General features: G+C 42.3%; 1 protein-coding gene across 1 annotated transcript in view; it reads left to right on the top strand.

Annotated features, from left to right (window-relative positions):
- The first annotated feature begins 9,973 nt into the window (after positions 1–9,973).
- gal3st2 (galactose-3-O-sulfotransferase 2) overlaps positions 9,974–27,374 on the top strand; it is a 45,236-nt gene continuing 27,835 nt past the window's right edge. Inside the window, exon 1 of the mRNA XM_060942208.1 lies at positions 9,974–10,129. Within this exon, the coding sequence (XP_060798191.1) occupies positions 10,056–10,129 (74 nt within the window). The 5' untranslated portion in view covers positions 9,974–10,055. The remainder of the gene's footprint in view (positions 10,130–27,374) is intronic.

The raw sequence follows: 27,374 nt of genomic DNA, 5'->3' as shown, positions 1-27,374 counted from the left end.
CTTGAAAAAGTATTCATACCCTTTGAACTTTTTCACATTTTTCCACCTTACAACCACGAACTTAAGTTTTTTATTGAGATTTTATGTGATAGACCAACACAGAGTAGCACATAATTGTGAAGTGAAACGAAAATGATAAATGGTCTTCAAAATTTTAAACAAATAAAAATCTGAAAAATGTGGTGTGCATTAGTATTCAGCCCCCTGTACTCTGATACCTCTAAATACAATCCAGTGCAATCAATTGCCTTCAGAAGTCATCTAATTAGTTAATAGAGTCCTACTGTGTGTAATTTACTCTCAGCATAAATACACTTGTTCTGTGAAGGCCTCAGTGGTTTGTTAGAGAACACTGAAGAACAAACAGCATCATGAAGACCAAAGAACTCACCAGACAGGTCAGGGATAAAGTTCTGGAGAAGTTTAAAGCAGGGTTAGGTTATAAAAAAATATCCCAAGCTCTGAAAATCTCAAGAAGCACTGTTCAATTCATCATTCAAAAATGGAAAAAGTATGGCACAACTGCAAACCTACCAAGACATGGCCGTCCACCTAAACTGACAGAGCGAGCAAGGAGAGCACTGGTCAGAGAAGCAGCCAAGAGGCCCATGATCACTCTGGAGGAGCTGCAGAAATCCACAGCTCAGGTGGGAGAATCTGTGCACAGGACAACTATAAGTTGTACACTCCACAAATCTGGCCTTTTTGGAAGAGTGGCAAGAAGAAAGCCATTGTTGAAAGACAGGCATAAGAAGTCCTGTTTGCAGTTTGCCAGAAGCCATGTAGGGGACACAGCAAACATGTGGAAGAAGGTGCTTTGGTCAGATGAGACCAAAGTTGAACTTTTCAGCCTAAATGCAAAGCGCTATGTGTGGCGGAAAACTAACACTGCTCATCACCCTGCACACACCATCCCCACTGTGAAACATGGTGGTGGCAGCATCGTGCTATGGGGATGCTTTTCTTCAGCAGGGACAGGGAAGCTGGTCAGAGTTGATGGGAAGATGGATGGAGCTAAATACAGGGCAATCCTGGAAGAAAACCTGTTGGAGGCTGCAAAAGACTTGAGACTGGGAAAGAGATTCACCTTCCAGCAAGACAATGACCCTAAACATACAGCCAGAGCTACAATGGAATGGTTTAGATCAAAGAATATTAATGTGTTAGAATGGCCCAGTCAAAGTCCAGACCTAAATCCCATTGAGCATCTGTGGCAAGACTTGAAAATTGCTGTTCACAGACGCTCTCCATCCAATCTGGCTGAGCTTGAGCTATTTTGCAAAGAAGAATGGGCAAAAAAATTTCAGTGTCTAGATGTGCAAAGCTGGGAGACATACCACAAAAGACTTGCAGCTGTAATTGCAGCAAAAGTTGGCTCTACAAAGTACTGACGCAGGGGGGCTGAATACTAATGCACATCACATTTTTCAGATTTTTATTTGTTTAAAATTTTGAAGACCATTTATCATTTTCGTTTCACTTCACAATTATGTGCTACTCTGTGTTGGTCTATCACATAAAATCTCAATAAAAAACTTAAGTTCATGGTTGTAAGGTGGAAAAAAGTGAAAAAGTTCAAGGGGTATGAATACTTTTTCAAGGCACTGTATATGGTTGTGGTCACAACAGTACTCATGACCGTGGCACATTCTGATTTTTTTAGAATTCCATCCGTGATTCGGAAAGAGGGCGAGGAAATTCTGAGGTTTAGTACGGAGAGGAGACGAACACGGTTGAACAAAATTGGCAGGGCTGAGCTAACAGAGGCTAAAACCAAAATAGCTCATGTTTGCAGTAATCATTTTATCTCAGGTGAGAGTTTAAAGCTTTCTCAATAATATCAGGGAAGAATTTTATTTTGTGTTGCTAGACTTTTGCTATAAAATGAGCATTCTCTTGTTGTGGTTCACTCGGTCGTTGTTATAATTTTAACGTGTATTGCCATTTCGCTTCTAGGAGTGCCAGCAAAATTATACTATAGAAACCATTCAGACTGGGCACCCACTCAGAAAATGGGTTAATTTTCGTCCAAGGTCGGACTTGATTCTTCGCCAGCCAAACCAGATAGAACACGATTGTCAGGTACACGGTAAGAGAAGAAGAAGTGCAGAAGTGACGTTTATTTACAATTGTGAAAACACACAGGCAAACAATCCAAGACGGCAGGCAATCTCAAATGGGAAACAAGCAAAATATAAGGCAAGCCATGAACAGACTATCACAGGCAGTGAGAAACAAGAATTAGATTAGATTAGATAAAACTTTATTGATCCCTTTGGGAGAGGAACAGAAACAAAAATCTGAAAACCAGGAAATCAAACACAGAAACTAAGGCTCAGTAATGTGCACTGACATGGCATAATACTTTGCATCGAGTGTGCATTTTCTGAGTCTCTATACAGGTGCGCTGATGTGCCTTAATCCCATGCAGGTGAGCATCATTAACAGTGTGCATGCAAGAGTCCGCTCGGAGTGCACCCAAGAGCCCTTTAGGTGCGTGTGCCAAAGCGTGTAGGACTGACAGTGATATCTGGGTACTCGATGGTCGGTAGAAGCGTCTTATCTTCAGAAAAGTCTGACTTTTTTAAATAATATGGGTCAAAACCACACATCTATCTTCTCTTTGTATCGAATCTTTGCTTGACTGTTCAAATCGTGGTAATACTGAGAAAATTCAGTATTGTTTACAGACACGCTTTCAGCGGCTGCCATCCTAGTTGCTTTGCATATCTACCATCATGGTGGGCGCTCATGATGTAGCACATTTTGATCACATGGTTGCAAGCCATCTATTGGGGTCTTTCTTTGTGGAATTTGCATGCTCTCCTTGTGCCTGTCTGGGTTTCTTCCAGCTGCTCGCAGTCTAAAGACATGCAGATTAGTGTAATTGGGTACTCTAAATTGCTCATGTGAGTGGCTGGCTGTCTCTGTGTTAGCCTGCGATGGATTGGTGGCCCGTCCAAGGTGTACCCTACCTCCTGCCCAATGTCAGCTGGGATTGGCTCTGGCTTTCAGCAATGTATAAGTGGTATAGAGAATGAATGTGTTTTTGTTTTTCATTTTAAATAACATCTCATCTCATTATCTCTAGCCACTTTATCCTGTTCTACAGGGTCGCAGGCAAGCTGGAGCCTATCCCAGCTGACTACGGGCAAAAGGTGAGGTACACCCTGGACAAGTCGCCAGGTCATCACAGGGCTGACACATAGACACAGACAACCATTCACACTCACATGCACACCTACGGTCAATTTAGAGTCACCAGTTAACCTAACCTGCATGTCTTTGGACTGTGGGGGAAACCGGAGCACCCGGAGGAAACCCACGCGGACACGGGGAGAACATGCAAACTCCACACAGAAAGGCCCTCGCCGGCCACGGGGCTCGAACCCAGACCTGCTTGCTGTGAGGCGACAGCGCTAACCACTACACCACCGTGCCGCCCTTTAAATAACATTTATGAGAAATATATATTCACATGTGCCTAGAAATGGGCAAATTGTTGGAAATTATTGATTGTGGGAGTTTGTAGTTGCAGTGGAAGTAGATTGTTGTTGCTAAGTGAGGAATTGAGCAAAATGAAATCTGAAGAAAACACATAGAAAGAAAACATGAAGAATCATGGATCAGCCAGTCGTCGATGTTGTCTCTGGTATACTTTGTGTGAAATGCATTCTGGGATATTTGACTACCCATGTCCACACAAGTCACCTCTTGATGTATCCTTGATAAAACCCACAATTTGAGAGCATTTCCAGGTATTTGGTATCTGTACTTGGCTAAATCTGAACTTTTGAATTGGAACAGTACTTGGGCTGTTACTGATGACATTTCATGATGTTTCACAAATTCACGAGAACGCAAGTACAGAGTAGAATGCATATTGAGAAACGAGTCAAGATTGTAAAATATGCTATGCTCTTGGGGTAGGATGGGTGTACTCCGTCTTCCCAATCAGTCACAGTGGCACTTAGGGGCATCTGTGAGATCATGTATGCGGAAGGGTGCAGATAGCTCTTTCGTCTCTGAGGTAACATGAGCAGAAGTTCAAAAAGGTGAAGATGGTTGGCTTCACATGTCTAGGAGGAAGCATGTGTTAGCCTTCACACTTATTGACTGGTAGCTGTTGGAACAAAATATGCAAATATGAAATTACAAATTTGAGCCTGAATTTGTTAAATTGGGTTTTTAGTTAGATATCCGCTTTAAAGTGAGACGGCCTTTTGATTTCATAAAATTGGTGAAATTTAGTTCTCTCTGAAATGTGGTCATTGTGATGTGATGTATGTTTATTTCTGTAATATCTCACAAAATATCAGGCCATTCTGTGGCTGGGAAGTTATTTAATTTGAGGGGATTCCCGAGCAAATAATGTGCATGAAATCGCTCGCGTCGCGCAGTCAAGCAGACAGAGGAAGTCTGTGTGCACATGCGCAGGTTTACCTTTGACCGTGCACTGACAGTTCCATCTTTCTGTCGCTAAACGAAGAGCTGATCACACAGAGGTGCTCGCTGAGTGCCGATATTTATTAGTTTGGTCCTGCATTTCCTTTCCTTCACAACATAATGTCTTTTCTTCTCACTTTCCGTTACTGTAGTTGGTCTTTCACATTTCATTCACACACTCACGTCTTCCATTTTCTCTCCTGTTTCAAATTTGTATCCCACAATAACTTGTGTGAACGCAGAAAGCCCACCACTTGGGGGGGGAGTTAGGACAATTCTAAGCACAACAGCATTGACAGAGGGCCCTCAGAGGACAATATTAATATCACCATGTGTAAGTTCATCTCATCTCATTATCTTTAGCTGCTTTATCCTGTTCTACAGGGTCGCAGGCAAGCTGGAGCCTATCCCAGCTGACTACGGGCGAAAGGCGGGGTACACCCTGGACAAGTCGCCAGGTCATCACAGGGCTGACACATAGACACAGACAACCATTCACACTCACATTCACACCTACGGTCAATTTAGAGTCACCAGTTAACCTAACCTGCATGTCTTTGGACTGTGGGGGAAACCGGAGCACCCGGAGGAAACCCACGCGGACACGGGGAGAACATGCAAACTCCGCACAGAAAGGCCCTCGCCGGCCACGGGGCTCGAACCCGGACCTTCTTGCTGTGAGGTGACAGCGCTAACCACTACACCACCGTGCCACCCCATGTGTAAGTTAATTTAATAATAAAAATAAATAAATAATTATTTTAAAATGAGCAAATTCAACAACCTTCTGGCTTGGTTTTCCATTTTCTGCAAAATATTAGAATAGATAGTCTTTATGTTTCACCCCGCTCCCTATTGGTATCCCTAAGACATGGTACAGTCTTGTGTAGGCAGAGCCAGAGCGTGACACCATGTTAGGTTTGTTGCTTTTCCATCCAGCATTAACATTAGCTACACACAGTAGAAGCAGAACTGATGATGAAACATCAGTAGATTGACACCATCATGAAGAAGTCAGGTTACCAGAAATGTAAAGGGGGGGTGTAATATTATATTATATTCTTTCATGGGGTCCTCTAGCGGTACCCCTGCCACCATGTGATGTATGAGGTAGTCTCTTGAATTGGTCATGGTGAAGCAGGTAAAAATGGCGGGGAATTTAGGGCCATGAGGCCCTAAATCCATTAATTGTTCAATTAAAAAAAAAAACTAATAAAATTGGAAGTCTGTGCTTTGAATTCAGTAGCTTTTGATCCACTAAACAAAAATAATCGGGTGTCGGGAAAATTATTTTTATGACCTACACTTGAAAAGTCTGAAAGGCTTTAAGACAGAGGTTGACAAAGTACCCAACTTCATGACTTAAGTTAAAGTACAGATCCCACTGGTCAAATGTTACTCCAATACAAGTGAAAGTTGTCCAGTCAAATGTTTACTTAAGTTAAAGTATTGAAGTATTTGCTTTTAAAAATACTTAAGTATTAAAAGTACATTTTCTGTCAACACACTGTTGTATTATTGCCACAGTTCTTACAAAACCTAATGTCGTTACCAAAGACAGAAATGTGAATTCACAAAATGAACGCATGCTGTGCCATCATGGTGGTTTAACATTTAGCTAGCTAGTCAGTGAAACGCCACCTGATGCTAGCAAACTCTTTTCAAACTCAAAATCATATTGGGTAGCTAACGCTAATAGAAGAGAGAGATTTCTACATTCTGTTTATTTGGCAAGATTATGCTAAAACATATTTCTGAAAGGACTTCAGATAAGTTAGCGTTATTCATGTTATTGTACCTCCATTTTTACATGCTAACTAACAGTGTCCAATTTAACTAGCTATGTGTAAACGTTAGCCATGGACAAGGCTACGGCAACTTGGTGGGCAAATCCATAGAAAGTTGTTTGACTAACCAGATTGCATAGCTATTGCAATGTTATCGCTAGCTCTAAAAGCACATAAAACTTCGTTGCAAGCTTTCTCTTGGAATAAAACGTTTATATCCCTGAATATGCTTCTGCAGGTCGGACGGCGAGTTTTTGTAGGCTGTGATGTGGTTCATTTTAGGCAAACAAAGCAAACATTTAAAACTAAATGAATCTTTAATCCTTTCAGAAAACTGAAACATGGGTTCATGGGTCATGGGTGTGTGTGCATTCCTCAGAAGAACCGCCTCCTTCCATTCTGCAATCAACTGATCGTGTTCAATTAATGCTGCTGAGAAATCACTGAACTTGATTTTATACAGTCTATGGACGTGACCCTAGTGATTACTGATCGACTGTCTCAGTGTCACCTGACAAAAAACCAATCACGTTTTAGAAAAGAAAAGAAAAAAAATCCACTTTCAAAGCTGCTTCATAGTAAAACTGTAACGAGGACCTTGACAGAAATGTAGTGGGGTAAAAAGTATGATATTTGTCTTTCAAATGTAGTGAAGTAATCCATCCATTATCGGTAGCCACTTATCCCGTTCTACAGGGTTGCAGGAGCCCATCCCAGCTGACTATGGGCGAGAGGTAGGGCACACCCTGGACAAGTCACCAGGTTTTCACAGGGCCTGGAGGAAACCCATGTAGACTCTACACAGAAAGGCCCTCGTTGGCTGCTGGACTCGAACCCAGGACCTTCTTGCTGTGAGGCGACAGTGCTAACCACTACACCACCGTGCTACCCAAGTTAAAGTCATAAGTTTCCACAAAAAAAAAAAAAAATTCAAAAGTAAAGTACAGATTCTGGGGCGTCACGGTAGTGTAGTGGTTAGCACTGTCGCCTCACAGCAAGAAGGTCTGGGTTCGAGCCCTGTGACTGGCGAGGGCCTTTCTGTGCGGAGTTTGCATGTTATCCTGTTCTACAGGGTCGCAAGCAAGCTGGAGCCTATCCCAGCTGACTACGGGCGAAAGGCGGGGTACACCCTGGACAAGTCGCCAGGTCATCACAGGGCTGACACATAGACACAGACAACCATTCACACTCACATTCACACCTACGGTCAATGTAGAGTCACCAGTTAACCTAACCTGCATGTCTTTGGACTGTGGGGGAAACCGGAGCACCCGGAGGGAACCCACGCGGACACGGGGAGAACATGCAAACTCCACACAGAAAAGCCCTCGCCGGCCACGGGGCTCAAACCCGGACCTTCTTGCTGTGAGGCAACAGCGCTAACCACTACACCACCGTGCCACCGGGAGAAAAAATGCGTCTTTAAATTGGATTTAAAACAATCAATGGCGGGAGAGGATCTGACATATATAGGAAGACTGTTCCAGAGCTTAGGGGCAGCAACAGAGAAGGCTCTGTCACCTTTGGTTTTTAGGTGTGTGCGGGGCACTGAAAAAAGAAGTTGTGATGAAGACCTGAGGGATATGGGAGCAGAACAAGGCATGAGGAGATCAGAAATGTATTGAGGGGCCAAACCATTTAGGACTTTAAAAACAAACAACAATACTTTAAAATCAATTCTGTACCTCACAGGTAACTAGTGTAGCTGTGCTAGGATGGGAGTAATGTATTGCCTTTTCTTTGTACCAGTAAGGAGCCTAGCTGCAGCATTTTGGACCATCTGTAAGTGTGTGAGGGTGGAATGAGGCAAGCCCAGATAAAGTGCATTGCAGTAGTCTAACCTAGAAGTAATAAAAGCATGAATAACTGTTTCTAGGTCTTTTGGAGCTAATATTGGTTTTAGGGACATTCCATTGAATGGGTGCCATTTGCTTGTTGTACCACTCCCAAATTAAACTTAATTTGTTATATCTTTTCAACACTGATTATAATAACACACATATTTAACTATTCAAAATGTGTATTGGTCAACCTCAGGCTACGTTATTTATTTTTTTACAAGGTTTGGAAGTCAAAGATGGCTGCATTTTTTTCAGTCCTGTTACCAAAACTCTGAAAGTAACAGAACTGAGTTTTTAGCCTAGGATTAGCTAATACATGGAATTAAGCCACATGGCGTCATCGCTAATAGCATGACCACACTTAGCACATTCTAGTGATTTACCAAAAATCTGTTTTTTAAAATAAACAAATATCATCTAATAAATAATTTAAGTAACAGGACAGTATGTTGACATTGACCTTATCAGTCAAAGTTAAAAAACAATCATCAAATATACAGAAAAGTAAATGAGAGAACTAACTTTTGGTCTTCCCATGGCCTTCAGAAGACACAACTGATGTAACTTCCTGTTGAGCATGTGATTTATGGAATATTCCAAATTTGTCAGATGGGGTAATATGTTTGGGTAACAGGACTGAGTGAAAACCCAGGGACACGACTAAAATGTGTATTTTAACTAAGATATTGTGGATTTCTTATGAAAAAAATATATTTAAACCATGGATAGGATATGGAGCCACACAACAGTGCAAAAGAAATACTGTTTCTGAAGGATTTTAATCATAATATTTCATAGTTAAGTATAAAGTTAGAGTGCGGGGACAGGTAACACGCTATTTTTCAGTGTTTTAGGTAGTTTTTATTAATCCTTACAATTATATATCTTAAATTTGAAATCAGGGGCGGCACGGTGGTGTAGTGGTTAGCGCTGTCGCCTCACAGCAAGAAGGTCCTGGGTTCGAGCCCCGTGGCCGGCGAGGGCCTTTCTGTGCGGAGTTTGCATGTTCTCCCCGTGTCCGCATGGGTTTCCTCTGGGTGCTCCGGTTTCCCCCACAGTCCAAAGACATGCAGGTTAGGTTAACTGGCGACTCTAAATTGACCGTAGGTGTGAATGGTTGTCTGTGTCTATGTGTCAGCCCTGTGATGACCTGGTGACTTGTCCAGGGTGTACCCCGCCTTTCGCCCGTAGTCAGCTGGGATAGGCTCCAGCTTGCCTGCGACCCTGTAGAAGGATAAAGCGGCTACAGATAATGAGATGAGATGAGATGAAATTTGAAATCAGGGGTGGCACGGTGGTGTAGTGGTTAGCGCTGTCGCCTCACAGCAAGAAGGTCCGGGTTCGAGCCCCGTGGCCGGCGAGGGCCTTTCTGTGCAGAGTTTGCATGTTGTCCGCATGGGGTTCCTCCGGGTGCTCCGGTTTCCCCCACAGTCCAAAGACATGCAGGTTAGGTTAACTGGCGACTCTAAATTGACCGTAGGTGTGAATGTGAGTGTGAATGGTTGTCTGTGTCTATGTGTCAGCCCTGTGATGACCTGGCGACTTGTCCAGGGTGTACCCTGCCTTTCGCCCGTAGTCAGCTGGGATAGGCTCCAGCTTGCCTGTGACCCTGTAGAACAGGATAAAGGGGCTAGAGATAATGAGATGAGATGAAGGGACCAAGGGTGGGGGTGATACTGGCGGCTGAATTGGAGGGGCCAAAGATGACCACCTCAGTCTCAGTTTCCTGCCATCCAACGTTTAAGATGATATAGAATTTACATAGAAATCAATAAGATTAAAAATTGAAATTCTGATGGTAGAAATATTTCATCTCTGTCTGTCTGTCTCTCTTGTCCAATCAGGTGCCAGTGGGCGGAGTCTTGCGGCTCAACGTTCTCAGGACTCAGAGCAGAGGCGCGCGCGCGGTACCGGGGACTCGACGCGTGCCGTTCTGCGTTTTGTCGCTGGGCATGCGGTCCGAGTCGGACACGGCGACGTCATGTTCCCGCAGGTGAGGCGCGCGCTACGGGAAAGAAGTGCGTCTTTCCGGGGATCCGTCCTGCGGAGGAGCGCGTGAGTCACCGAGTCCAGTTCATTCATGCGGGATGTTTTATTTTCACTGTCTGTTTTACAGTTAATCCGGTAGCAGGAGATGAGCTCACCCTGACAGTCCTAGGATGTGTTTTAATATTTAAAAGAGGATGCAATTAAATTTTATTCCCACTTTCCATGTAAACAACAACAACTTGTATTCTGTTGTCAGCTGAACCTAGAGTAAAAACTTTTAGTCATCACTTCCAGAGTGTGTTGAAATATATATATATATATATATATATATATATATATATATATATAATTTTTTTTTTTTTTAATCCCCAAAATGGTTGAATGTTCATTTATTCAAACCATTTGAGCTTTTTAATTCCTGAACCTAAAGCCCACTCATAGAACCAATGCACATCAGGAAGAACACTTCCTTCTTTTAGTAAAACTGTAGTTAGACTGACCTTAACTGTCTTCTATTTGTTTTTTAAGCTTTAGATTAGACAACTGCGATGGCGAAAGTAACCAGAACACCCTTCACACTGATCTCCAACACCATCATGTAACTTAAACTTAACAAACGAATGTGTGTGTGGGAACACAGACTCTATTCAGGAGCTCTTTGGATAGAGCCGACATCTCGGACCAGGACCCCACTTTTGAAAACCTTAGTCTTCTTCCCCTTGAGACTTACTTTAATAAAGTAGCGTGAAACTTTTCTAATAAATACCAACACTTCTTCCTTAAAGTGTGTTATTGTTCAGTTTGTTCAGAGATTAGATTGTGATTGAAAGTTAGATTGTGTTTATCTGAATGAACAACTTTCTACAGAGAACGCAACGACAGGTGTCATGTTCAATAAATACGCAAACTACAATTTAAAATGACTACAGCAGGAGCAGATCGTAATCTTTACTGTCATAACATTCAAAAGATAATACGGTTTAAATAAAATTTCCCAGGGCTAAATGGTTTTTATGTTATTGGTTATTTTATTGATTTTTACAACAATACACAGTACTGTGCAAAAGTCTGAGTTAGGCACCGTATATATATATTTTTTATACAAACTTTGTTATAGGTTTCTGTTTTATGACTTCTCCATTCATCTCATCTCATTATCTGTAGCCGCTTTATCCTGTTCTACAGGGTCGCAGGCAAGCTGGAGTCTATCCCAGCTGACTACGGGTGAAAGGCGGGGTACACCCTGGACAAGTCGCCAGGTCATCACAGGGCTGACACATAGACACAGACAACCATTCACACTCACATTCACACCTACGCTCAATTTAGAGTCACCAGTTAACCTAACCTGCATGTCTTTGGACTGTGGGGGAAACCGGAGCACCCGGAGGAAACCCACGCGGACACGGGGAGAACATGCAAACTCCGCACAGAAAGGCCCTCGCCGGCCACGGGGCTCGAACCCAGACCTTCTTGCTGTGAGGCGACAGCGCTAACCACTACACCACCGTGCCACCCTCTGAGCAGCATATTACACATATTAAGAGAGCACGTTTCAGATTAAAAAAGAAAACGTTATGAAGGCTGCTGGGTTTTGGTGCAAAATGAAGAAGTGAGTGTGACAGTCAAAGTGTCCAGAAGAACTGGGGCTGGTTCTGAAAGATGCTCAGTAAAACCTACAGCTCATTTCTGCATAAAACTGGACTCATTGTACCTCAGACTACTATTTTTTTTTTTTAAAGCAAAGGGTCGTCTCACACCAAATATTGACTTTGTTTCATTTATTATGGCTGACTGCTTTTTTTTTAATTATTTTTTATTTTTTTGAAACATTTCATTTTATTTTTAAGCCATTTTTGATCTACAGCACTTTTTTTTAAAAACATGTGCCTAAAACTTTTTTTATTGCAATACTCCGTTTATTAGGTCAAATAAAATGCATGAAAATGAATTAGACTGGCCTGCAGGTAGTACCAAAACTAATCGAGGCAGGCCAGTCTGTACATGAATAAATTACAAACACAATAACAATAATTTCGAACAATGACAAAAGAAGCAAAGTATTTGAGAGGGGAGAAAAAGAGGCTTAGAAACAGAGTAGAAATTTGATGACATAATTACCATATAAGTTAATAAATATAAACGAGGAAGTTACTGTTTCATTTGTTTGATTAAAGAGTCTAATTAAAGATAACTATCTTCGTTTTCAAGAATCTTGAAAATTTTTCATTTTAAAGCTTTTCTAAAAGAGTTTTGCAGAGTACTGTATATTATAGGTGAAAATATTGACCTTTTGAACAATTTTGATCAAATTGTGTTAAAATATAATTTCCATACATAGAAATAGAGGGATATTGGGATATTGTATTCGACTCGAATTGATACTTATGTTATCAGTATATATTTGTTATAATTTAGTATTGAATAGAGAAGGTGATGTCGTCATGTGAGCAAATATGGCTCTCATGAGGATATTTACTCCAACAGAGTTTCATTCCAACAATATTTACACACGTTCCATCTTCTGTAATACCACCTACATGATAGATGTGGATCAGTTCGGGTCACACATACCGTATGACTGAATAATTTCTGCACATGAGCACGAGTTACTACAAGGATGAGTTGAAAAGTAGTAAGCAGCCACATGGAATCTGGGCTAAAACCATCCCATTTTATTTAACATGGTTGTGGAGATCTGGTCTCATTAGGGTGGAGCCGTGGCCCTGTGGACGGCAGCCAGCTTGGGTTGAGTTCATTGCAGTCATTCCTCTGTGGTTTGTGGGTTAGATGAAAGCACGGCTCAATGCTCATTTCTTCTCGGAGAGAAGTACTTTCACTGGGCCTTTAAAGTTCTTGCGGTATTTAGAAATGTAACTCGTATACTTTTTATGTTTCTTGTCCTGTTAGCAGATTCCGAGGGTTGTGACCTTGTAATCTTGTTGGAGGAAAATAATCTTTTTGAGTACATAATTTTTTGCAAGGAGTATTAAATTGTACTGGATTTGTCAGCCTTTTTTTTTTTTTTTCCTTCCCAGCTCTGCTGAATGATTGATTGGTCAGAAAGAGGTGTTGATTAGTTTTCCGTATGCACAGCTCTGACAGCAAGTTTTCTCAATGCACTCCTTCTAATACGTTATTGTTTCCATAAAGTGCTTCGTATAGTCTAACTCCGTGATAAATAAGCTGTTAAAAACATACAGTGGTTTATATGATGTGTCTGTAACGTGTATGGAAGAAGTCTCCAGTGTCAGTGCTTTGTACCAGTCAGAGGTAAAGCTGTAACCAAATTTACACCACGTTGTCATTGATTGCATGTTTGACTGGTTGTGTGATTAACTGATGCTAAAATTTGCTATTATTATTATTATTATTATTATTATTATTATTATTATTATTATTATACCCCTGCTATGAAGGAGGGGGGTATACTGGTTTACCACTGTCTGTCCGTATCTCCATCCGTCCATCCGAAACACCCTTTTTCTCAACAACCACAAATCATAGGCACTTGGTACCAAACTTCAGCTTGGGGTTCTATACCGTGTATACCGTTTTCAGGTCTGTCCCACATCGACTTCCTGTTTACTGAATGGATGTATTTATGAAACATATAGCGTGGATTTACAAAATTTTCGTAACACTTTTCTCGGCAACTACAAATCACAACTGCTTGATATGTGGTACCGAGCTTCAGCTTGGGGTTCTATACCGTGTATACCATTTTCAGGTCTGTCCCACATCAACTTCCTGTTTACCGAATGAATGTATTTACGAAACATTATAGCGTGGATTTACAAAATTTTTGTAACACTTTTCTCAGCAACCACAAATCATAGCTGCTTGGTACCAAGCTTCAGCTTGGGGTTCTATACCATGTATACCGTTTTCAGGTCTGTCCCACATCGACTTCCTGTTTACTGAATGGATGTATTTATGAAACATATAGCTTGGATTTACAAAATCTTCGTAACACTTTTCTCAGCAACTACAAATCACAACTGCTTGATATTTGGTACCGAGCTTCAGCTTGGGGTTCTATACCATGTATACCGTTTTAAGGTCTGTCGCACATTGACTTCCTGTTTACCGACTGAATGTATTTACGAAACATATAGGGTGGATTTTGACACTATTTCAAGAAGCAAAATGCTATTTCAAAATGACAGTTTACCAGGATGCTATTTGACATCCCTGGGGAGAACACTGCTCTTTACTTACTTGTTTCAGGGTTTATTATTTGTTGAAGTCAACATTCATAATAAGTGTGCTATTCCTTCAATTGCTTGCGTTCTGATATAAGTGAGAGCGGGAGGATACGGAAGTGAGCAGTAGCTGACAGTTCATCTTGTTGTTGAACTAACATACGGTAAACAGATGTTGTTTTGGATAAAAGTAAATTTGGGAAAACCCATGGAAATAATAATACTTGCTTCTGGAATTGGAGACTTAAAAAAAATCTTCTGGAAAGGATGATAAAGAAAATAATCCACGTCATTTGCACCTGTGCCTGATGGTGTGTTGAACAAATCTAGGGGGCATGTCACTGTGTAATCACCTGACATGACCATATCCAAGTCTGGCCTAGAAAGAAATCAGCCCCAGCGTCATTTCTTGCTCCTTCATACCATTCTTAAGGTATTAAATCTAAAATGATCCACCTTGAGCCATTTATTAACAGGAAATAATCTGATGAAATCTTATACCTATGTTTTTTTTTTTTTTTGAAAGAACCTGAGCCTTCGAGGTGTTAGAAATGATGGCGCTAATGGCAGCTGTAAAAGCTTCGCTTCTGTAGTAGCCTTCCATTACACGTTGGGTCAGTGCCATTTTATCATCTCCATCCGTACTATATAGATCATTTCATGAGTGTACAATTACTGGAGCTCGGCACAATGTATTGGCACCCCTCTACCTCATCCATCAATGGAAGGGGAGCAGAACAGGGCAGATGTTATGTGGGTAGATTGTTATTCTCAGTACAGCACTGATGGTAGTCAGTATGCATGAAACGGTGTACTGTTGTCATGAATATCGTGATACAAAATACTTATGAGACGAGCTTTGCTTTTCCAAGGTGCTATTTAATATTCATTATTATATTGCATATGGGCCACTTTTTCCGTGGAATAAAAGCATGAATTCTATTCCCTTCTAGCAGGTTTATTGACAGCATGCAATATTATTATATCACTTATCCTCCATGTATTACGCCAGTCTCCCCAATAGAGAATGAGTGTGCAATATTGTTATAATATTGCACGTTGTCAAGACAATACGACATGACATATATCGGCGCTCATGCGAAGATCCAGTGACAACTTTTCTGCTGTGCATGCCGGCCAGGAAACTTTGTCGGCCAGGAAAGGGAGAAGATCCAGTGCTAGGTTTAAGCACTAAATAAATAAACTGAAACTAAAGATGCGCTGAATACCTGAAAGGCTACCAAAACTTCATTAGATATTCTTCACGCATATTTACAAGAGAAAAACATACCAAAGGACCTCGAAAAACTGGAAAAGAGACACGTCTGAGACGTAAAACTTCCACACTAGCGAGTGACTAACAGTTTGTAAACAAACATGGCCGTGAGGTTTGCTTTGTTAAAAGAGGAAGATTTAAAGAGAGATGCGCTGAACACCTGAAAGGCTACCAAATCTTCACTGGATATTCTTCATGCATATTTACAAGAGAAAAACAAACCAATGGACATCGAAAAACTGGAAAAGAGAGCAATAGCGGAAATATTGTCAAGTTCTATTTGGAGGTGAGGAAAAGTGACGGAGACTTTTACAAGAGGACTTCGCTCATGGACTTCACTCAGCAAAGCCCTTTTGTTTTGAACAACCATACATGTCAACCTATATGGAATGTCCGTATTTTATACGGATTTGATTTAATAAACGTAGTATACGGGTGTATAAATAAAGTTATATGGATTCTTTAAAAAAACTTCAATATTTATTTAGAGCTATAATCAATTCCCACGATGATAAAAGAGCGCATAACATTTACAAACGTACTGTACACCACAGCCAGCCAGTAAAGAGTCTTATGAAATCGCGCGTTATCTTGTGGTAGCGAGACTTCGTTCCACTTTTGATCATGCGCACACCGCATTGCGAGAATCCCGCCAACCATGAAGTCATAGACATATAAACATAGACGCCGCCTTCTGCGTGGAATCATACGTCATCCTCGCCGCCATATTGGATGTGGCAAAGTGGAGATTCTTCAACCGTCTCTGGTATAGTGTCTAGACAGTAGCCAAGAATAAAGATGCCTCATTCATGTGCTGCGTTTAACTGTACCAACAGGTTTACTGTCCAAACGAGATCACATGGGATTACCTTTCACAGGTGAGACTGGAAAAATACTTTTCATTGTATTTGGTCATTATAACGTAATTTTACGAACAGATTTTCCTGACTTTGTGGCTAATATGAAGTCTCGTGCATAATAGCCGCTTGGTGAAATCTGTCTCCAAACAACGAAGTATTTCCTTCGTAACTATGCTGATAACACTTTGTGTTTTTGTCAAACATTGGAGCTTTGTATTCATTCTGAAGGTTTATTGTTATTAATATTGAATAAAAAGTAACTGGGATATATCATTGTTAATTATCATTCAAATTTTAGGTAAATTATTTTAAAATTATTTTAAAATTATTTTATTTCAGTGTAGTTTTCTCACATTTGCTCCATGGTCTTAAAACTCTAGAATGTTCTTACAAAAGCTCATTGGCGTGATATGAGGCAAAATGTACAGTCAGAGAGGGAGCGTGCCAAAGGGCTTGGGACAGTGGCGTTCTACAGAGCAGTTGATTGGACACAAGTCGGACAAGTAGCCTACAGGATGAAAAATTTCACCTGGTGTAAAATCCTGGTGTAGGTTGGCTTGAGAGCGAGGGCAGGTTTTGCTGATAAATATTGCAAAATCTGAATGTGAAATGAATAAATACTGCCCTTGGATGTTCTTGATTAAAGATGGGGGGGAACTGCATGCGAGAATATCTATAAGTCTCTATATATTTTTTAAAGACACTAATTTATTTAGAAACATTTGTCTACAATGAAAAATATTTATTTTATATATTTGATATGGCAGCAAAAAAACCCCAAACAAACCCACATACACAAGTGTCTACATTACATTTAATATCCTTCTTTGAAAAAGTAAATTGGTTACACCTCGCTTCCCCATGCGTCTTGCCTGGTTTGGTAACCTGGTTTTGCATGGCTGTGTTTGCATAATAAAACCTGGTAGGTGTGGTCATGGACTCAGTCCTGGATATGAACCATCAGTAAGGTTTAAAGCCCCATGTTTAAAAAAAAAAAAACAAAACCTGCCATTAATTTCTTACACTTTAACAGAATGATATTTGTGCTGTAAAATAAAACATTAAGTAGTATAGAATTTTTATTATATATTTCTTCAATGGAAATTAAAATAAAAATCTTGAATGATACTCAATGCTGAACTGTCAGTCCTGCGCACCTTGGCGCGTGCACCTGAAGGTGCGCCCCAGGCTGCATGCGCGCCAAACGAGCTACAGCACGTGCGCTGTGAACAAGGCACACCCGTTTTCAATCCGAGAACTAAGGGTTGGGCTATTTAAGGACTGCGCCAATGGTAATACGACGCTAAGTATTACGTCACGTCCTGTGTGCATTACCAAGCCTTGTTTCCCATATTTCAGATTTTCCTGGTTCCTCGAATCTTGTTCCCGATTCTAGTTCTCGTTTTGCTTCCGATATTCTGTTTGTGCCTCGACCAACCATTCGCCTGTTTTCCTGTTTATGACCTTGCCTGCCAATTTGGACTGTTTGCTTTTGTGTATGCTTTCCTGCACTTCCTGTACAGATCGCACTGTATTATAATAAACGCTTCTGTGTTTACATCCGCCTCTGTCATGCACCTGACAGAATACTTTGCTGAAAATGGATGTAGCGGAAGTTTTCCAATATGCGATCCCACGCCGCTTCCAGGTTTCCCTGTCCCAGCCACTTCCCGCATATTTTCGTTTGAAGACTGATTGGAGTATTCCGACAGTCTACTACAGGATATATCACCTGATGGGATTCCAGCTACAGTGTGATCTCTTCTACGAGAACCTCCAAGAGCCCAAGCCACCCGAATCCATCTGGGTAAGCTTCGTATTGACATTCATTTCTGGATGAGTACGCAGATGGGTTGACTATCTAATTCGGGTGGAACACCCATGCCTTTGTAACTCTCAGACTTTCTTTACCATGCTTGAATTTATTTTTGTATCATTAGTAAAGGAGGAACCCCTTGAAAATTTTTGGGGAGGGGCAATCATGCCTGAGGCTGACCCAGCTGAGGAGGCTGGCACTCCAGAGTTCCCTCCTGTGGTCGACGCAGTCAAGGAGACTGATGCTCTAGAGCGCCTCCTAAAGGCAACCATTCCAATGGCTGACTCAGATGAGGAGGCCGTCGTTCCAGAGCTCCCCCCAGGGGCTGAAGTAGAAACAGCAGAGGAGGCTGTCTCTTTTGAGCTGGTTCCTCAGCCAGATCCAGCACCTGTTCCTGTGCCTGCAGCTGTTCCTGTTCCAGTGCCTGCTCCCAAGCCAGAGTCAGCGCCGGCGCCTGGTCCCGAGCCGGAGGCGTAGCCGGAGTCGGTGCCTGGTCCCGGGCCGGAGGCGTGACCGGAGTCGGCGCCTGGTCCCGGGCCGGAGGCGTGGCCGGAGTCAGCGCCTGGTCCCGGGCCGGAGGCGTGGCCGGAGGTGGCGCCTGCTCCCGAGCCGGAGGCGGCGCCAACATCTGCTCCCTTGCCATAGCCCTCTCCAGATCCTGCGCCACAGCCAGCATCAGAGCCCAGTCCAGAGCCCTCTACGATGCCTGAGCCCAGTCCAGAGCCCTCTATGAGCCAGAGCCCGATTCAGAGCTCGAGCCATCTCCAGAGCCCGAGTTGTCTTAAGAACCAGAGCCTGAGTTCCCGTCGTCTTCAGAGCTCGAACCCAAATCCAGTCCTGTGTCCCTGTCATCTTCAGAGCTCGAGCCCAGTCCGGAGTTCACGTCAAGTCCTGAAGTCAAGCCAACTCATAGCCAAGAACCTAAGTCATGTCCAGAGCCTGAGCCCGAACCTCCACTGGGGCCAAGTATTATGGATTTTTGCTTCTGGAGGGAGCTCTTTGGGAGGGAGTTCTGTCAGAACTGTGGCTAATGACAAGTGTTGTCGTCAAGTCACTAAACCTCGAGTCCGAGTCCAGTCTTGAGTCCCCAGTGTTCAAGTCCAATTCATTAAAGAAAATTTCGAGTCAAGTCCACTACTGATCTGAGTCGAGTCTGAGAACAAGACCCCATCCACACCATTTGAAGGTGGCTGTTGCTGCCTTTATGTGAAAGTGTCTCTGCTGCTGTGTTAGACTAACATTACTGCTCGACTGCCCCATTTTAGTTAACAGGCTACAGATAAAAAGCTTGTTCATCGCTCAGCAAGCCCTGCCCACTATCAACAGGGCAAATAACATGAGAGGGTTAACACTAGCTAGTTCATCACTCAGCAAACAAGCCCCACCCACTATCAACAAAGCAATGAACATAGCGTGTCACTTCCTTCTCTGGGTGGAGTCTTACCAAATGACGATTGAAGTTCGAGGTTGTCCCCGTCGTCTCCTTGATAGTTCTACATATGGAACACATAGCAGTGCATTTTTTTCCCACTGCACAAGAAGTCTGTATAAGCAAAGTGGACAATCCTAGGGGCGTCTCTCCAGGCATTTTAGCGCCATTAATGTTAGGTTGTTCCTGAACATGATGTATGAACAGGTGAATCTACATTCTCTTGCACAAAATTGGTACAAAAATTAATGTAGTTATAAATATCTTACACCAAATTATTATGGCATGTTCCAAAAAATAAAGAAAAAAATCTGACTCCGAATGCAGTTAATGCACAAGTCCAAATCATCAGTGCTCAAGTCCAAATCAAGTCATGAGTCCTTAAAATTAGGGCACGAGTTGGACTCGAGTCCAAGTCCTGGACTTGAGTACTACAAGCCTGCTAATGACCTCATTACACAGTGAAAGAAGCTAACATGAAGGTAAAGAGATGTTGGCGGACACGTCATTTTTTTTTTTTTTTTAATTTAAAAATCTGTCCTTTTAAATCTGTTTAAGGTGTAGTAGTTGATTTATTTTATTCCTTACTTTCACAAATAACAGAAACAAGCCATGATCTTGGCAAAAGTGTATTAATTTGCTCAGAAAACCCATTTGGGAAAACTGACTAGTTCCTGCAGGTGGAGCTTTGTGGCAGGAACTTGGGTGGGAATCGTTCAAATCTTGAACCCATTTAACCTTTTGAGACCTAATCTTGTGTGTGGGGAAACCAATCATACCTAATGCACCTTTAAGTAAGGAATGAAACACCCAGAACTCCTTCCATATATGTCAAACATCTTACAGAAAGCTTCACTAGATCAACAAATGCACGTAATCCTTTTATGCAAATTGTGCGTGAAATCTGTACTATAGAAATGATAATGTATTAGAATGAGAACCCTACAGAACCTGGGATTACTTTCAGAGCTACTGGTATAGAACCTGAATTAACCCCTTCTGACCAATCCAAATTGAGAACACGTGAGTAGTAGGGGTCAATGCTGCTGTGTTTTCATTCCTTTCATTTTCACCGCAGTCTGAAATTCCACACCTGGAAGTGAGACGAGTTATTTTGGACCGAGGCGCTGGCAAAGTCACAGCTCGTTCACTTGACGGTGTTATTTGAACACAGCCGGATATTGAATGTTGAATGAATTTTCCATAGGAGTCGAATTACTGTAGAACAGGATAAAGCGGCTAGAGATAATTCAACTCATTCTCAGTATCTGGTTACTGTGTGTCTGTCTTCATCTGTGTCTTTGTGTTCCTTATTGTGCGTGTGTGTGTGCTTGTACTTGCTACATATTGAGGACCGGAATGTGTGTTTTAACCAACAAGGTTAGGACATTTTTGGGAGGTGAGGACACTTGGGCTGGTCCTCACTTCTTCAAAGGGCTGTTTGAGGGTTCAGGTTAAAATAAGGTTAGAGTTAGGATAAGGGGTGGAGTTAGGCATTTAGTTGGGATGGTTAAGGTTGGGGCGGCACGGTGGTGTAGTGGTTAGCGCTGTCGCCTCACAGCAAGAAGGCCCTGGGTTCGAGCCCCGGGGCCGGCGAGGGCCTTTCTGTGCGGAGTTTGTATGTTCTCCCCGTGTCCGCGTGGGTTTCCTCCGGGTGCTCCGGTTTCCCCCACAGTCCAAAGACATGCAGGTTAGGTTAACTGGTGACTCTAAATTGACCATAGGTGTGAGTGTGAATGGTTGTCTGTGTCTATGTGTCAGCCCTGTGATGACCTGGCGACTTGTCCAGGGTGTACCCCGCCTTTCGCCCGTAGTCAGCTGGGATAGGCTCCAGCTTGCCTGCGACCCTATAGAAGGATAAAGCAGCTAGAGATAATGAGAGAGAGAATGAGAATGGTTAAGGTTGGGGCAAGGGGCGAGAGAGGGACATTATATCAATTCACTGAGTCCCCACAATGACACAAGTACAGGAATGTGTGTTTGTGTGTGTTGGGGGTTGGGCACACATTTGTCTCTCCAGATGTTTCTGTGGCCATAGGGTACCTTCGTTAACGAGCTTTTATTCCTTCCTGATGTTCAAATACATGTGCAAGTGTGTTTATCCATCTCCATAGCAGTGATATTTATACGTGCGTGTTTTTCATCCAGCACAGATTTCATCTGTCAAACACTTCATTCTGCTCACTGCAGGATTCTGAAACCAAACTTTGTGTTGCATTCTCAGAAGTCAGTCACTGCACAAGAACAAAAACACGCTTAAGCTTTTTTCCGGTACTCTAACCACAAACAATTCATTGGAAATGTCCACTTCATTGTGGTTTATATTTAAAAAAAAAAAAACAAGCACTGGGACTAAATCCCACATCCATCTATATTTAACTGCTCTGATTGAATTTTAAAGCCGCAGGGAAGCTGAATCTGTGAATCCATGAATGTCCTTTAATGAGGTTGGCGCTGGTCTTGTGCAGATGTTCAGCAGCACAAAGTCTGAATAAGCGCTGACTTTATAGCGTCTACATGAAACTCACCACAGTGTCTCCTCCTTATATGGAAAGTGGGCGTGGCTAGTCTCCTAGGCTCACTTCACCCTGACTAATCATCTCATCTCATCTCATTATCTGTAGCCGCTTTATCCTGTTCTACAGGGTCGCAGGCGAGCTGGAGCCTATCCCAGCTGACTACGGGCGAGAGGCGGGGTACACCCTGGACAAGTCGCCAGGTCATCACAGGGCTGACACATAGACACAGACAACCATTCACACATCTTCACATTCACACCTACAGTCAATTTAGAGTCCTGACTAATCAAGGTTGATTTATTTATTTTTTGGGTCAGGTTTTTTTCCCCCCCTTTAAAACTGTCCTTGCCTACATTGCCATTTCAAATCTGATTTGGGGTTGGGGGGGGGTTATCTCTCTAGCTGCTTTATTCTGTTCTACAGGGTCGCAGGCAAGCTGGAGCCTATCCCAGCTGACTACAGGCGAAAGGCGGGGTACACCCTGGACAAGTCTCCAGGTCATCACAGGGCTGACACATAGACACAGACAACCATTCACACTCACATTCACACCTACGGTCAATTTAGAGTCACCGGTTAACCTAACCTGCATGTCTTTGGACTGTGGGGGAAACCGGAGCACCCGGAGGAAACCCACGCGGACACGGGGAGAACATGCAAACTCCACACAGAAAGGCCCTCGCTGGCCACGGGGCTCGAACCCGGACCTTCTTGCTGTGAGGCGACAGCGCCCCGGGGGGGAGTTATTTAAAAAAAAAACAACAAACAAAAAAAACCCTAGCAATGAAAGAAAATGAAATTGACAACAAAATTAAAGTAACCAAGCAAATAAAATGACCCTCGTGAATTTAAAACAAACAAACAAAAAGAATCAGGTGACATAAATTCTTTTTAATCTTGGATGTATCCTTTTTTAACATTTATTTCTCACATTTTATTGATTGAGTTTATTAATTGAGTTGTTATGGAATTTAGTTTTTCCTCTTTAATTATGATTTGAGATCATTCTGTTATTTATTCATTTTTCTCTGTTATTTCTAGCTTCCTGTATTTTTCATTTTCCTTACCATATTGCTTCATGCATATGATAATGAGGAGGTGTGGCTTTCACACCAAGGCAAGTGCAATCCAGGGCAGATCGTGCGATTTATTCCTGCGTCTGAATGCGTTTCCTTTCTAACAGTTGTTTTCTCTGATAACTTCCTGCGTATTTTAGGAAAACACATTTGGGTCAGGAGTTTAGGGCAGAATTACTCTCAGCACTTTTTTTTTTAAATAAAGTTTTACAAGCTCAACATTTCATTCATGTCATGTGCTGGAAGGCAGGAGGTTCCTGGCAGGAGCTCAGCCTATTTCCGTCTGCTTAATGTTAAATACAGCCTGAGTCATGTGTTATTTATATGACCGAATATTTTACCGACTGAGTAAGTGTGAGAGGAGTCATGTGGTTCAACTGAGTGAAATTCATGAGTAGACAGACCTGTAGCCCTGCACCCGAGACACCAAAATCTCATGTTTGGGATGTTTTTATTATCTCATCTCATTATCTCGAGCTGCTTTATCCTGTTCTACAGGGTCGCAGGCAAGCTGGAGCCTATCCCAGCTGACTACGGGCGAAAGGCGGGGTACACCCTGGACAAGTCGCCAGGTCATCACAGGGCTGACACATAGACACAGACAACCATTCACACTCACATTCACACCTACGGTCAATTTAGAGTCACCAGTTAACCTAACCTGCATGTCTTTGGACTGTGGGGGAAACCGGAGCACCCGGAGGAAACCCACGCGGACACGGGGAGAACATGCAAACTCCGCACAGAAAGGCCCTCGCCGGCCCCGGGGCTCGAACCCGGACCTTCTTGCTGTGAGGCGACAGCACTAACCACTACACCACCGTGCCGCCCGTTTTTTTTTAAATTATTATTATTTATAGTTGTCTGATGGATAAGTAGGCTTGATAAGCTACCAGGGCGGCACGGTGGTGTAGTGGTTAGCGCTGTCGCCTCACAGCAAGAAGGTCCTGGGTTCGAGCCCCGGGGCCGGCGAGGGCCTTTCTGTGTGGAGTTTGCATGTTCTCCCCATGTCCGCGTGGGTTTCCTCCGGGTGCTCCGGTTTCCCCCACAGTCCAAAGACATGCAGGTTAGGTTAACTGGTGACTCTAAATTGAGCGTAGGTGTGAATGTGAGTGTGAATGGTTGTCTGTGTCTATGTGTCAGCCCTGTGATGACCTGGCGACTTGTCCAGGGTGTACCCCGCCTTTCCCCCGTAGTCAGCTGGGATAGGCTCCAGCTTGCCTGCGATCCTGTAGAAGGATAAAAGCGGCTAGAGATAATGAGATGAGATAAGCTACCATTCACTGAAGTCATTTTATTTCATTTCTCTCATACAACAAAAACCTACTTTGTATTGTATTTCCATCACTTTAAGCTGAAAAGAATCTCAATAGTAAATACTCCTCATTTTAATACATTCTAAGAATATTTTAATTAGTTAAAAAAAATGATGATTTGCATTATCTGAATTTAATCAGTGTACGGTTTTGGAGATGGTCACTTCAGACGTCGTGTCGCGTTCAGTAGACTGGAGCAAACAGTCATCCAAAAGCAAAACGTTTTTTTTCGTTCAGGTCAAAGTCCCATCCCGAGTCCTACAATTTCTAATCACGCCATGGAATCTGATAACCATTGATCAATGGGATTAAAGCAGCACTGTGATGTTTCATGGATACCTCATTAGCATAAAAATACAAAAATGAAAACATAAATGAAAGGAAAGGAATACACTATTATGGGAGGGGGGAAAATGCAGTGTTCATTAATGGTAACTAAAAACAGTATGAGAGGACCTTCACTTTTTTAATTAATTGAATGAAATTAAAATGAATTAAAATGAATCAAAGTTTGAATAAAATATTTCAGAATGGGTTGTTACAGGAAATAAATAAATAAATAAATAGGAGTGTATAAAAGACCCCCCCCCCCCCAAAAAAAAAAAAAAAAGACTCAGTAAATAAATTAAATTAGTGCCGTCAGTCAATTAAAAATGTAATCAGATTAACCACACAAGTTTGTTTTTAATTACACAAGTTTGTTTGATTAATTAATTGCATTTATTTTTTTGTAAGACTGAAGCTTGTAAAAATGTCAGGTCAAGTTTATTTGTATAGCGCTTTTAACAATAAACATTGTCACAAAGCAGCTTTACAGAATTTGAACGACTTAAAACGTGAGCTAATTTTATCCCTAACCTATCCCCAATGAGCAAGCCTGTGGCGACGGTGGCAAGGAAAAACTCCCTCAGACGACATGAGGAAGAAATCTCGAGAGGAACCAGACTCAAAAGGGAACCCATCCTCATTTGGGCAACAACAGACAGCCTGACTATAACATTAACAGTTTTAACATGAAGTCAGTTTTGTTGATTGTTACAAATTCTTCATTAATGGAAACTTGAGTGCAAAACTGTTCATGACAACTGCAGTCCTAAAGTTAGCAAGTCAACTGCAGTCCTCAGCCATAAAAGCATTACTGTAAGAGTCCAGAGCGCCTTCCAAGTGTGACTTTCAACTGTTCACATGGGGCCATCCTCTACAGGAGTGATGTGATGAGACTCCAACCAGACACAGGGCACCAGGATGGATCAAGCTGGTCCGAGGAGCAGAAGAGGCCAGCATCTCGATCCCAGGAACAGATGAGAGGGGGAGAAAACACAGGTTGTTAGGTATGCCCAATGTCACCTGAATAAGTAGGAACAGTATACATATTGCACTGAGTACAAGCAGGGACTCCGGCAACTAACTATGGCAGCATAACTAAAAGGGGAGAGCCAGAAGGTAACACAGGCATGAGGGAGCCCCGGGACATAAAGCAGCCAGCCACGACACCATCAACAAACTCGAGTGAGCAAGCGAGTGAGGACTGACAGCATCCATACATCCCAGTTTACCAAAACACTCTGTCTGAGGATCCTCCAGATCTACTCCTTTACCTCATAAACACAATTAACAAAAGGCTTGACTAAACAGATATGTTTTCAGCCTAGACTTAAACGCTGAGACTGTGTCTGATTCCCGAACACTACTTGGAAGGCTGTTCCATAACCGTGGGGCTTTGTAAGAAAAGGCTCCGCCCCCTGATGTAGCCTTCACTATATGAGGTACCAGCAGATAGCCTGCACCTTTTGATCCAAGTAGGCGTGGCGGGTCATAGAGGACCAGAAGTTCACTCAGGTACTGTGGTGCGAGACCATTCAGTGCTTTAAAGGTCAATAGTAGTATTTTATAATCAATACGAAATTTGATTGGGAGCCAATGCAGTGTGGATAAGACAGGGGTGATGTGGTCATATTTTCTAGTTCTAGTAAGGACTCTTGCTGCTGCATTTTGAACTAACTGGAGCTTGTTTATGCACTTATTGGAACATCCAGACAGTAAGGCATTACAATATTCCAACCTGGAGGTAACGAAAGCATGAACTAGTTTTTCCGCGTCACGTAGTGACATTAAATTTCTTATCTTAGCAATATTTCTGAGATGAAAGAAAGCTATCCGGGTAATGTTTTCAATGTGAGTTTCGAATGAAAGACTGGGATATTTACATGTAAAATCATAAAATGGATATTTACATGTAAAATCACAGCATAAACATTGAATCAACACAAAGGTTATACATTCACCGGCCACTTTAATAGGAATTTGTTGTTGATTCTAAGAGCCCTGTTCTTGGCTGCAGGACTGGAACCCAATGTGTTGTTCTGCTGTTGCATGCTGAGATGCTTTTCTGCTCACCACGGTTGTAAAGAGTGATTATATGAGTTACTATGAGTTCCTTCCTGGCAGCTCAAACTGTTCAATCTGTCCATTTTCCTCTGACCTTTATCAACAAGGCGCTTGTTTCCACCCACAGAACTGTCCCTCACTCCTCTCACTCAGTGTTTTTTGTTTTTCGCACCATTCTGTGCAAACTCTAGAGACTGCTGTGTGTGAAAACCCCAGGAGATCAGCAGTTTCTGAAATACTCAAACCAGTCCATCTGGCTCAAACCAACACCCATGCCACAGTGAAAGAAAGTCACACTTTGAAATCACAATTTTTCCCATTCTGATGTTTGAACATTAACTGAAGCTCTTGATTTGTATCTGTATGATTTTATGCATTGTGCTGCTATCAAGGGATCGGCTGATTTAGAGAACTGCATCAAACAGC

The sequence above is a fragment of the Neoarius graeffei genome, chromosome 16, assembly GCF_027579695.1.
Source record: "Neoarius graeffei isolate fNeoGra1 chromosome 16, fNeoGra1.pri, whole genome shotgun sequence".
Lineage (NCBI taxonomy): Eukaryota > Metazoa > Chordata > Actinopteri > Siluriformes > Ariidae > Neoarius > Neoarius graeffei.
The sequence above is the reverse complement of the archived record's forward strand: the minus strand, read 5'-3'. Positions and strand labels throughout refer to the sequence as shown.